Here is a 14,236-nt window from a genome sequence, read left to right as displayed (position 1 = left end):
AGATGTCATAAATTATGGAAATAGGTGGAACTACCCAACAAAATGTTAAAAGGTTCCTCTCAATCAAATAGTAGTATTATCTTACTCAAGACATTGCAATGAAAAAAATACTAATAGAGTAGAGTTGTCATGGATACGGTAAAATGTAGGAGTCATCTTGTAATCATACTGTAAGATTAAGCATTTCAAAGAAGGAACATAGCATAAACTCATGTTTGGGCAACATCTAATTTCAAATGGCCGAAGGAAACACTTTTTTAAGGTAGTCCGGCAAGGGAAGCACTTTAACAAGATTTATTATCTGACTTTATGACCCTTTAATAGCTATTTAGACGTTTAGAAGAAGAAGAATGTATTTTATTATTACATTTAGAATTATCTCTATAGAATATTCCTAAAAACAGACTAATGTAAGCTACAAGTGTCAAGGAAGGTCTTCTATTGGCACGTGGGAATTATTAGTCTCTTGTGATACTTTCAATGTTTCTAAGAACTGAAGGAACAAAAAAATGTAACTATAAATGTAACTATAAGTTTAGTGGACTGCATATCGTTTATGCTGGTAATATATAATATGAGTCATTGTATGCGTGTTATATATGAAAACTGGTATCTGATCATAGTTCAGGAATATAGGTTAATTTATTTAAGAATGAGACAACATCATTTTATCTTACAATACCTTTTCTGAGAACCATACCCAATATATTGAATGCCTGTATCTATCAGTACTCTATGTATAGCAGTAACCCACACACAGCGGATAAAAACACCAGCTACGCAGGGGCATACTAAGCAATTCTGTCTGCAGCTGTATGTTGATTATAATACCACCCCCTGCATGTGTTTGTGATGCATGCGTGGAAATCACATACCTCTGTATGCTTCAGCCATATGGAGGAAGCTCAGGCAGAGCTACTGTAGCCTGGAACCTATTACTATGATAACGATATCCTCACACAGAAGGTAGTAATTTTACTGCGCTCAAAAGGAAACAGGCACCAAAACCAAGAAATATCATATTGGACAAGTGGTTTTGTGCATCATGTATATGTTCACGAGTCAGCTAATGCGCTTAATATGGGTGTTACGTCAAACCTTTTCATGATCTTTGATCCTTGTACAAGTGGGCTGATGTACATGCCTAGAATGCAACATACTGATATTGTGTCTGTCTTGCCATTTTAAAACCTCCGCCCAGTGTCTGCACCTATTATTTTATATTCATGCAAATACTGAAAGCTGGAACCAATTTTCAATGACACTGTTCATGGTTATTGAAGTGTCAGCTTGAGTCATAACCCTTAGGCTCTTCGTTAAACTACGTTAGAGTCATCTCTACAACTGGCCAGATGTGCACGGGAAGAGTTGAGGAATTTGTGGGCTGCCCTTTGGGTTAAACAATTATCAAACATTTTTCATATGCTCCTATTTTTCCATTATATCTGTGGCAATGTTATGCACTAGCCTTGTGTAATGTTATATAATATACCCTCCTTGGGACCCAAATCCTCTATACCTCTTTCCTCTTCCCCCTTTTTAGGAACTGTTTGCTTGATGTGAGTGTCTCAGACCAGAAGCCCACCGATCACAGGTGTGTATTCACCTCTTGGATACATGCCACCGCATTCTACACTTGTATGTCAGCTATCTGAGCATCCTTGATGGCATTATGGCCAAATAAAAGGCCTTGGTAAAGCTTCACCCCCTTGACAAATCCCCACATGCCTAAAATTACTCCCCCTTAAACAAAAGTACCCCTGTGTTCCAGAGCAGGTAGAGGTAGTGCCAGTGATGTATTGAATGGGGATGCTGTTCTAGGTCTGACCAAAGAGAGAATACCTAGCAAAAAAACCCATAAGTAAAAAGCTCCTACACAATTTTAAGGACAACAACCCATTCAATACTTGATGATGGATAAGATTGATAGTCAGTAAACCCGAAGAGATGTGCAATATACATTCTGCAGCAGACAAGCTGTGTATTTTGTGAACACTCCATCTCCTGTAGAATCCACAAGCTGCCATGTAATTCTTGTTGTTAGCATTTATCCTCAAAATATAATCAACGATATGCAGGGCCTATAAGGTGGTCCTTTAGATGATCCACATAGTGTGACAATAAATGTATTTATCTTTAAAGAAAATGTGTGCAGGATAGATTATGGAAGCAGACAGGAATAATTCCCTACAGGAACGAGAGGTTTATTTCAATTAACTACACAATTTGGTTACACTTGCTCACCCCATCTATCTTAGACCTTTCAAAGAAGGAAAGATGGAAGTGGTTGGGGAAAAAGATGTCTACCACACATGTAAAGACACGAAAGAACAATACTATTACTACAAATACATACACAGAATGTCTGTTAAAGTTAATAAAATAAGCCAGTATTCCTCCTTAGCCACATGAAATAAAGAGGTCAGGATAAGTCAAAGAGGAATCTGTGTTAACTCATATATAGAAGGAATTAGTTATCCTCAGTTTACTAAGCGATGCAAAAATTACATTTATAATTCAGAACGCACGTTCACTGTAAAACGTCTCTTATGGTCTCTCTATAAGGTTCTGCAGATCACTGACAGGCCTGATGATGAAAGATGGTATAGCTGCCATTTTGAAACAACACAGACCTCAGATTATAACAGATGCATTGCGGTAAAATAATTGGTTAGCTGGAACTCAAAATACTTAAAGGAATCATTCGTCCCAGCTGTTTAAGGTTGCACTGCATGTACTAAGGCCAGTATTGTAGAATCAGCATAAAAATATACATATTACAGCACATTCTTGCGCAGAACAAAATATCAGCGTGTCATATCTCTGAATAGAAACATTATTTCAAAATCGTTACTATTAGAAGAAAAAAAAAACCAAACAAACATCTGCAGTGTAGGAATTGTAAGTCACAGCTGGAAAAGCTGTTTATGAAATTTAGAAAATATTTTTTTTAACTACAATCATTTGCTGGGATACAATGATTTTGCAATTTAGCAAGGGTTCAAACAGGGATTAAGTTGGAGCACAACAGGAGTTGTTCATTGAAGACAGGTTCGGGTTGTGCATTGCTTACTATTATATGAACCCATGTTAAATTATTTTACTAATATCCTAAAACTAGGATTTATGTGTGATTTTGTGATGGCCTTCACAATGTCACACGGCAGGATATAGGGCAATAAAAGTATGCAATAACCTGTTCACTTTATAAAGAGACCCTGTAATGCCAGCAAGACAGTGTCCTTATATAATACCTTATAACAGAATCTATACATTAAACATGAACTGACAATAATACCTGAAAGTATGAAATGCATGGCTCTTTCTTCTTTACCAGCCTTGTTTGTTGCCACACAGAAGAAAATACCAGATTGATTGCTGTTTGGAGAACTAGTCAAGGTGCTTACGACCTAAAGAAAAAATATATCTGATTAAGCATGGTTCAGTATGACAGCAAGTAAATAAATGAGTAATGAGTAATTTAATCATATCTGAGAACACTGAGTTATTATTGGCCCAACTCAGTTGCCTTCCATCATCGGTTGCCCCGCGGTGTCACCAGAGGAGGCCCAGGATGTGCACCCACCAAAGAAGGACAAGATTGTCATGGATCTCCCTTTAGCTGGCCCAAAATCAAGGGAGTGGGAGATTTGTTCATACAGACTTCTGTATCGTGCTCCTTTGTGATACGCAATGGCTTCTGATGCTGAGCACTGGGATATGATGTCCTATCCCGGTGCTCAGCACTGAAGCCACGTCCACCGCCTTTATTCAAAAGTTGAAGATAGAAGAAGAAGAGAAAGAAGAGGAGCTGCAGGAAAAGAAAAGGGACACAAGAAAGGTAGGGAGACATTGTGAGAAAGTGTGAGAGAGTTATGCTGTATCATTGTCTGTATCTGGCTCTTTTAAAGTGATAGGAGTTATGCTGTACCACCGTCCACGACAGGCTCAGTATATAGTGATGGGAGTTATGCTGTCCCACTGTCAATGTCACGCTGAGTATATAGTAATAAGAGTTATGCTGTACTACTGTCTGGGTCTGGCTTCACACCTCTACTGACAACTCCCTCTTTAGTGAATAGACCTCTCTAGAGAAAAAAACACTGCCCCAGAGGAGCAGAACTGTTCTGTGCAATCCTGAGCTACAAAGGCACGATGTATTTAGGCTTACTTTATTAGCTAATGAGCAATACTATGTGCATGTCTAGTAATTTATTAACTTTTTAAATTTTGCGTTATTTTGTAGTGGTTGCAATCCCCACACACTTCTTGTATGTTTTTTTAACGGAATATTATTACATAGTTACATAGTTGAATGGTTAAAAAATATATAGCTCGCAAGATCAAGCTAAGATTTCAATAATTGCATTCATTCACATACTAACTATATGTAACACTACTAAAGACTATGAGCAGAAGCATTGGCAGTTTAAGAATTGTTGCCTGAACCAGAACCTTAAATATGAAAATATAGCAGCTGTAATAATTATTATGAGTATAAAATGTGTTTACTGTTTTATTTATAATATACCAAATAAACAATAGGTTGTCTGCATATTCATAGAGTTTTATATTTTATGTTCAGTGAAAGTCTTTATAAGAAGCATTAAATCTTGTGAAATACCCTGCTCCGAGGAAGTAAATTCTTTACATTTTTTTTTCAGGTAGTAAATCCTGAATTAGGTTAATTTGTTGCAGTAATTCCAATGTAGGTATAATGACATAAAAAAGTGTCAAGGATTTTGCAAAATGAGCTAATTTCACCGCCTTTTCTCTTTTTTATGTCACCCAGTTGTGCAATGTTTTATTCTAAGAACCGATAATTAATATTCCTAGCTTAACTGGTACCATTTGTCCTTATTAGTCTTCACTTTGCAATGGACTTTGTGAAAATGTCTATCTTTGTGTGTGATATAATATTGTATCGAAGTTAAACATAGGTTTAAGGTATCTTGAAAGATCATCTGATTTTTGTTTTTAACTTTAGCACTAAATGTACCCAGTCATGGTTTCTACAGAGTTCCTCTGTCCATATGTGATAACTGGTTAGGAATGCTATCAAGGTGATGTTCCTCCTTCTCCATATGGAAGCCAGTTGGGAGAACACCTGGCTGTGGGAGCCATGGGTAGCCAGAACCACACAGACAATGGGCAGATTCCTCACATGCACAGATCTCTATCATCTCCAGGGTAAGTCCTCCAAATCTAATGTGCATGCAGAGGGCATGTATAAGACCAAGGACTGCTACGTTCAGTTGCTGGATCAATTGCAAAGGCAGAACCATGGATGCCCTTTGCATTCCAGAACCCAAAAAATGTTGCCAATAAAACATGCAGATGTCTATCCAGATGTTAGTCAGATGTGACTTGTGCAAAAAGGACTTTTAGTGCCAAAGGGAATGTGCCTTGATCGCCTCCTTTGCTCTCTTAATATTTAGCATTTAGAAAGCAACTTTTCTTTTATTTGAAAGCCTTCATTATTCCAACATGGATATTTTCATGCAACTTCTATTGTTTTTGACCTTTCATTTTTACCATTGTAAACTTTCAGGCTTACATATATTGACTTGTATCAATTTATTTGACATGATAAAAATATGGCAAGGTGAAAAGGCGATTGTTTTGTTAAGAAGGTTTGTAGAATTGTACTTATATCATATTTTCTCTTTTTCTAGCTCACATGACATGAAGAAAAAATGGAAATAGATATGTTATCATCTGGAGCAGGTTTTCTGATGCCTGAAGTGCAATAGATGATGCTATAGTTTGTAGAGCTCTGGGAAAAATACATTCTGAAATCTATCATGCCAACTTGATATCTTAAAGGCCTGCTTTACACTTTATGAGTTAACCCATGGCAGCAAAAGTGAAAGAGTTAAAATAATATCTCCAATAGAAAAAAAAGTTGAATTCTAAGCTGACTTTAAGTTGTATCTCTTTTTTATTTAAAGTGCTTTTGTTGACCAACATTTTGTTACAGCATCATTACCCTTGATTAAAGATCGTGTTACATATTCACTAGAATACTTTTTGAATCTAACATTCTGACAGATGTCTATAGTCCTGGTTGCATCAATGTGGCCATGAGCACGTTTCATGGAATCTAGCTTTACTCAAACCTCATAAGCTTTGTTATATTACTTTTATATTGTTTTTATATGGTTCAGCCACCCACCATGTACAACTACCAACTGAGAACAGGTTGGCCCTGGACCTATTCACAGGGCACAACTCATGGGGGGCACCCTCAAACTTAATGCATGTTTACACAGTAAATAACATGTATAATTCAGTGTTTTCTTCTCATTCATTCATGGTGGGCTGCTTGCCTGGACACGGCTGCCCCAGGCTGGTGTATTTATCTTTATTTGTGAAGTCTTTATTATTGAACTAAAAGCAGCAGCAGCTCCTTCAAAAAATACTTGGTCCATACGTTCTACTAGCCAAACCTATAGATTATTTTTATGACAACTAATGACATGTTTTTTAAATTCTCTTACTTCCAGCCTGCACTGCTAGGACATCCTACATGAATCTATTTACATTTATTTGGCTCTGACTGTACTTAGGTGTATACACTTATTTTATTTTGTTATGTTTAACTATTTTATTTTTGTATATAGTACATAGTATTTGTTGTATATGCTGCTTCATTCAATTCATCTTTTATAGTGTGTCTTTACTATCAGAGTTCATTCACACATATTCTTTATTATATGCACCCTCCCATTGAAGGGCTTAGCTGGCCCTGTATAATGCCTAATTCAATGAGTAGAGAGACTCAGCAACTTAACTATATAGAATATATTGTAGTCACTGAAAATTCCCTGCCTTCTACTCTAAATTTGGGAAAAGAATAGACCTCTTGTCTAGTGCTTATTATTATGAATAAATGATCTTTAGTTGACAGGGCAGAAATTATTCTTTTAATCTGTATTTCAGGGGAAAAAAAAACACTAGGCTATCTCAAAATAAACTTTGCTACAGTAATTGTGTGTAATTAACTTGGCCACCAGTGGCGATCTTCAGGACTTTAATAAACATTGCAGTGTGTAGGGTACACTATGTAGTTGTCTTTCATCAGAAAAAAAGTTCTGATTTTGGCGTTTTCATGTGTTATTTGGTTTACTAGGTAAAGTTGATGATTATTTAACCCCTTAATGACAAAGCCTGTACATGTACGGGCTCAAAATGCATTGTTTTCAATGGGTTTAGGGACCGCCCATTGTCCTTAAGGGGTTAATACTATCTTTTGTCCCTTTTTTTGTCCCAAAAATACACAACTCACAGGTAAACCCATACCTTCACACTTTTTTCATCATGTATAATCCTTCCATCCACCACAACAGTATTAGCGTTGTCACTAATCTCATCAATGTTCGCATCTGTTTTGTTTTTGGGCAAAACAGGAATCCTTTCTGCCATGTCATCCACTTCGCACCTGATACAACAGAAAAAAGAAATGCATGAAAAATCTTCACCTACACATTAAGTATGGTTACTGAAGAGCAAGTCGGTTAAGCATGACTAATCTCTCTGCATATATACAGATAACAAGAAAATGTTTCTCATCCAAAGTGGTTTCCATAAAACCTTATGTGAATTGCAAAAGGTGGGGAGGAAAAAAACTGTATTTTTGGAATTTAAAAGGTTAAACTCAAGTGGGCTGCCATACACAAGTTGAATAGTACTTGTCTTTCATTCACTGCTCAGAATAGAATATGTTCAGGTCTCGGAGCAATTCTATGTCTATGCTTTCAACAATCATCAAGGACTAGTTGATTGTTTAAATAAAGGAAATGGCCCACTTGGTGCAGTGTGTAGGTTTATGATCACTGGACATCACGTCCACTTTTAAACTTCTTTAGCTAGACGTATATCATGTCTTGTCTTTGATTGCACTTTCCGGAGTTTAAAACAACATAGGAGAAAAACAGTTTCTCATCAGGGGCATTTAATTATTTCATGTGGGGATATAGGGTTTGATTACTATGACTTCCCGCTACTTCAGGGTTTGGGGAAAAAGTGCAAGATTTGCTGCGATATTTAGGAGTTTAAGTGCAAGTCAGGGATTTGAGAGGAAGCAAAGCACACTGCTGTTAAGTTGACAGAGAACAATAGGCACAATCTAAATCTCCTTTTGGGTTTTTAAAAGAGGCAGAACGAAGGAGAGGAAACCAGACAAGGGCAGGAAATAAAGCCATGCGTCATATCACACAGGAATCCTTGTGCAGCTTCTGTGAGAAAAAGATAAGAGTATAACCTCCAAATCAAGCCTACGAGAACCAAGATCCACCTTCTATCTACACACATCTCATTATTTATAATACTACATTCAAGGCAGTTTGTTGCCTAGTTTTTCCACACATATCCAACTTTGGAAATGGTATAGACTTGTAGAATCATGCTTGATGCATAGTTAAATAGTCAAGACACCTCAGCAGCCTGCAGACTCCCTGTTTAGTGAATTCATTGACTGTCAAACATAAGTTACGATAATAGCAGGACGGGAGGAAAGGTAGAAGACAAATGTCTTTGATTGAGGTTTGATTGCAGTCATATGGAACAGTGTAGGAAGTAACTAGACAGGGTTTGTGACGGCAACTCCTTCGGGGACACTGCTCTGCTTCAGGAGTTATGATCTGGTGATTTTCTACGAAGCCAAGCCAGGTTAACTACCAAGTTTGTTTCATGGTCAGGTTGGCAGGTAGGGGAGGACATTGCTGCCTTTCCCTGGGCACCATCTTTAACCTCAGCATGCATGAAGTCCACACTATTTTGCAGATGACAGCAAGGGGGATTGGAGACTAAGGGATGATGTGGGACAAAACAAAACGGAGGTGTCCTCACAAGCCACACAGTGGCAGACTGAGTCTACTGTACAGACAGCATTAGTATAATCATAGAATTTGGTGGGCATATTGCATTACCTTAACCACCTCACTAGAAGAAGTTGTTACTAATAGAGCCATAAGAACAAGTGGCATTTGAGTACAGTTTTTGGTGTAACAGTATTTCTGACTTTAATGAAAAGGATGAGAGAGTTCCAGTGGTTAAACAGTATTTTGTGATTTTTAGAAAGATTCCGAAGTAAGTATAAGTAGGTCAGTCAAATTCGAGTCAGCTTCTTCTCAAACTGTTCATATGTTTTCTGTTAGCTAAATCTGTCCCTGCGAGCTTTTTCTGCCCACTCTTTGCTCAATGTAACAGTCTGTATATGTAAATAATACTACTAACTACCAGTCAGTAGTTCATCTCTGTTTTTATATTTCATTACACGGGTGATTATTTTTTTCAACATGGAGCTACATAAATGAAAAAAGTGCTTACACTTGTTATTCCAGCATAAACAGCCTAGAATGTTTATTATGATAGCAGTGATTTATTTTTGGTTAATGGGTTATAAAACAGGACTCCTAGTGGGTACAAGGGAGCTAAAATCCTTTAATCCTATATTAACACAGTGGAAGACGACTGTTTTGGTAGATGCAGTGAGATGCTTGGAGGCTTCCTGGGTTTTGTCCTCATCTATACTGCCGGTCCAGAGCCATTACCAAACATCAGGACACCTAAGATATTAGCAAGTTTCTAAGCTTTTGGTACCAACACAAGGCAGTGTGTACAAGGATATCACAGTGTTCTTTTTGTACAAGTGCTACACAACTTAAGGCATGACACAGCAACACAGATGATCCCCAGCCTACATGTTTGCCTACAAAATATGGACTGATTTTGAATATGTGTTTTTTATACTTTTAGTGGATCATATTTAGTGGCATACTCGGAAAGAAAGAGAGAAAGAAAAAAAAAAATATATATATATATATATATATATATATACATTCAAGTTACAATCTCAAAGTTCTCTTATTCATATGTAACAAAAATAGATCAAAGGGATCAATTAATACACAGCTGCTGTCAATGCATAAAAGTTCATATCATATTAGCAAAAAATAACAAAGATGTCAGTTATAATGTTACATGAACCATAAAGAGTGTAGCCATCCACAGTTTTACAAACGCTAATGATAGTCGTCATAATGACATACTTATTGGTTAAATATATGTTGTTTTAAGCTTTTTCAGAATAATTGGAGTTAAAGGGGAATGCTCTTCCCAATAGACCTTTTGATTGCATGGTGCAGGAAGAAGGAAATGAGGGAAATGTTTACACAAAGAAACTATAACTTGATTTTAGTGTCTGTTTTTTCTCTGGAGGTCCGCCTGTATATTCTGGAAGCTATGAAATGTATAGTGGGTCTTTCACTTACGTTGTATTTGCATGTAGACATGGCTGCCACTCCCAGTGGATTGTGGGAGGAGGATTTCCAAAGGCCGTACAGTGGAAGCTCTGCTTCTGTCCCATAACCACAGGTTCGACCCATTTAAAGTCCGTTTCCTTCTCCAAAATGCTGGGCTTAACTAGAATAAAATTAAGAGAAATCACAGTTATTTTTGCTAAGAAGACATTATCACCCCTACTGTCAACTCTCATGCATTAATCCCATCTGAGAGTCTGCTGGGCAGGTTCTTAGGGTCACAAACTACAACGTAGTAACATTCATCACTGTGTGGAACAAATAAGTGCATGAAGATCACCCAAATGCTAGATGGCTTTATTTTTACTTTCCTGGCCTGGTGAGGAAAACATTTTTAAACCGGCCGAAGGGCTGGAGCCTTATATGGTACTTTTTTTGCCCTTGTTTATGTGCACGCATGCCTATGATTTTAGTAAATAGTTTTTGCATGCTGAAAGAAACAGATAAGAAAACTGATTCACGGATTGGACTCTCGAAAGGCTGCAGTGGAGCTGGGCCTCGGCTTTTTGGTTGATGCCTTGTGGCTCCTGCCTCTTCCTGGAGGTTATAGTGGCACTATGAGGAGGACAAAGAAGATCCTCCCCTCCTTCAGGCTAATATCTGGCAGGAAAGGAAGGAGAGGCTTATCCCTTCGGAGAGTGCTTCCTCAGAAGATATTGGGTTCTAGTCTCCATTTGAGCACATGGAGCTTCTAGGGCTTAAGAAAAAAAATGGTAACATTCTACATTGATCTGATGATACTCTATCCTTCCAGTTAGCAATGTCATGCTACAGTTGAAGACCCTGCTTCAACATGGGTCAGTTAAGGATACCTTAGTCCTAGAAAATGAAGGCATCCACTGAAGTCAGTGTTAAAACACATTAACTGTAGAACTGAGATCAGGACCCTTTTTATTTTATCAGTCAGATTGATCCAAGCTTGTCATACCTCATACTGCGTAAAGCAATTAGTACCATAGGCTGCCCGTTTCTAACAGAAAACATTTCCAATTAGTTATAACACAAGTGATATAGATTAGTGGAGAATACCATGGATTTACCTTATCAACCATATAATCCAATTCAGTAATCTGACCTTTTTGAAAAACAGAAAAATAACACAACACATGTGGCAATGATTTTCTTAGGCTGTCACTATAAGATAACTCATCAAACTTATAGCCTCTGCATAAAAAGTATAAGCATTGGGGTTTCTCAATGACCATCCCTAAAGAATATGATCTCAGAGCATTCCTATGTTTGAACTCATCCTCTCTGTTTGTTAGACGAGCAGGTGTCTTCAGCAGAGGCTCAAACAGGAAATGAGAAGAATGGTATGGCGAATGCTATCAAGCTATTGGATTAGTTTATCTAAACAATACTAATTAAGACATAAGGAACACACAGTTACACATGAGCATAAAGAAGAATTCTGGTGCACAGAGATAAAAGTGGTGGAATGTTCTTTCAGATCGCTCCATGATTATACCTGTGCACTAGGATTTATTTTCACGCACAGACCTCATTTCATAGAAAAAATAAATAAAATATAGGATAAAATGATGTGGCCCTCTTTAGTAAACAAACAGCAGAAGGAACTTTGGGGATGTTAATTTCATGTTACGGGCATCTTATTGTATAATAAGAATAAGGATATTCTTTGATCTCTAGGTGTGGAGGTGTAGCGTGTAGCTTGGACCCTCACCAAATAGTGTCTTATATTTTCACCACATAAACATTAAATGTTGTCATTATCATATACATTTTGTTTGGAAATTGGTCCTGATATTTTTGTTCCTTGTCTTCTACACAATTAAAATGCCCAAACTGTACATTTGTTCATTCTGTCTGTTCTTGCCAATATTGCCTGCATAATTTAAACAGATCACAACAACATTCCAAAGTGTAAAAAATGGAGAAATAAACCTTATAGGGCATTTGCTAAATATACTATTCCTATATGGACAGATGGAAACCTGAAATTGAACCAACAGAATGATATTATCCACACAATTCAATATTCAATCCAAATTCAACACTCTCAAGGTAATCCACTTTTCCTGATCTATTCCTGACTCTTCTAGTAAAGAAGGAAATTTCCGACCATTGCTTTTATGGAAAATCCTGTAATAATATATCATAATCAAAGTTAGCACCATACATGGGGATCCGAGAAGGAAGCAGGAGATTTGGGATTAATCATTTGGCATCAAGGAATAAGAAGCCGTTTTGGCAATGTTATATCAAGCCATCTGATGGTTGTCAAGGGAGAAACAGTTTCCTATGAACATCTTACTTGCAGTAATTAAACAAACAACACACTTCAATGAAGACCCATGTAGAGGAAGTGCTACCATTTCACTCATTGTGTAGAAAGAATGAACGCATAGTAATAATTCAATAGGGAAACAGATAATCTGGGCAAAAAAATACAGACCTATATACTATGTTGTTTTCTTAATCTTTTTGGCTTTAGAAATTCCCTTCCTATAATGAGTCACTATAGATCTGATTACATAACAAATTAGTGAACAAGTCTTCTCAATCACACAAACACATAGTACATCATTTTAAAAAAAGCTCTTAAATCTGCCTTGTTCATATTTGTATTAAAAATAATTGTTGTGATCCAAGGACTAGATTATACCCCTTCAGCACATTGTATAAATGAGGGACTTAAAATTTAAATATACAGTTTGCAATATTTAACAACTAGTTACTAAAGTATCAGATGTTCTGCAGAACTAGAGACTTCTCAACCCTACTGATTGGCTGAGTGTCCCTACCCCCCTTCTCACTAGCTACCCTCTCCCTACCTTCCCTTCTCACCAGCTACCCTCTCCCTATCATCCCCTTCTCACTAGCTACCCTCTCCCTACCGCCCCTTCACACTAGCTACCCTCTCCCTACCCCCACTTCTCACCAGCTACCCTCTCTCTACCCCTCCTTCTCACTAGCTACCCTCCCCCTACCCCCTTCTCACTAGCTACCCTCTTCCTACCCCCCCCTTCTCACTGTCTACCCCAGGGGTGTCCAAGTTTTTTCTGCAGTGGGCCACTTCATCAGAATTGTATACGTGCGCGGGCCGCACTAATTTTTCACTGTGAGAAAATATGGCCTTTAATAAAATATTAAAATTAAGTAAATGACACAAAAACTTTGCTTTTCCTCTCACTGATTTCTGGGCCTAGAAAGTTTTGTAACTACAAATTCAGGACTCAGGATAATTAAAAATGAAATAGTGTGTATATGTGGCTCTGTTTGTTTGTGTGTGTAATGTCTTGTAATAGAGGGGTTAATTCTTTGAATCTACCTATGTCTGATAATAGAGAGATTAACTATCTGAAACTTCTCATATCTGGTAATGATAGTATGTATATTATAATATACACATTGTATTAAATCTGAAATCAACATGGTTCCCAAGGCTTCTTAATAATTAATATAAAATGCATTTTATAAAAAATGTGTATGTGACACATAGTGTGGTCATCCTAGCTGAGAGTCATGGGAAATGTAATCTCAACAGCAGGAATATTAACTAACTCTAGCCACAATACATGTTTGAATGAAACTACCTTGTGTCTGGAGCATACAAACTGTGTCTGTGCCCAGGCAGGTACTCTGTGCGTGTGAAGGAGCAGCTGCCAGAGTGAAGGGGAGAAACCAGCTAGAGAGAGAGGGAGCAGACCAAATCACCCTGACAGCAGGGCTGTGCAGAATTTAATAAAAGCTTTTCTCCTTGACTTCTAGGTGTTAACCCCTCTGCCCCCCCCCCTTCGGATGCCTTGGTATTGTCTTACATTCAGGATAGCTTTATGCTTATACATATATTTAAAAATGTTAAAATATATACATCAGCTGACAAAATCTTGCTATATTTGTCATGATTCTCTTTCAGCATCCTGGTTGTCTGGATAATAGGTTATGCAGTT

The 14,236-nt window shown here is 37.4% G+C and overlaps 1 protein-coding gene across 1 annotated transcript in view; it reads right to left on the bottom strand.

The window, feature by feature from the left end:
• Positions 1–14,236, bottom strand: part of LOC128502662 (vascular endothelial growth factor receptor kdr-like) — an 89,984-nt gene that overhangs the window by 29,492 nt on the left and 46,256 nt on the right. The window contains exons 10-12 of the mRNA XM_053472539.1: positions 10,275–10,425; positions 7,303–7,441; positions 3,299–3,410 (exon numbers count right to left, since the gene is read on the bottom strand). Of these exons, the coding sequence (XP_053328514.1) occupies positions 3,299–3,410; positions 7,303–7,441; positions 10,275–10,425 (402 nt within the window). The remainder of the gene's footprint in view (positions 1–3,298; positions 3,411–7,302; positions 7,442–10,274; positions 10,426–14,236) is intronic.

Source organism: Spea bombifrons, chromosome 8, assembly GCF_027358695.1.
Source record: "Spea bombifrons isolate aSpeBom1 chromosome 8, aSpeBom1.2.pri, whole genome shotgun sequence".
NCBI classification, from domain to species: domain Eukaryota; kingdom Metazoa; phylum Chordata; class Amphibia; order Anura; family Pelobatidae; genus Spea; species Spea bombifrons.
The sequence above is the reverse complement of the archived record's forward strand: the minus strand, read 5'-3'. Positions and strand labels throughout refer to the sequence as shown.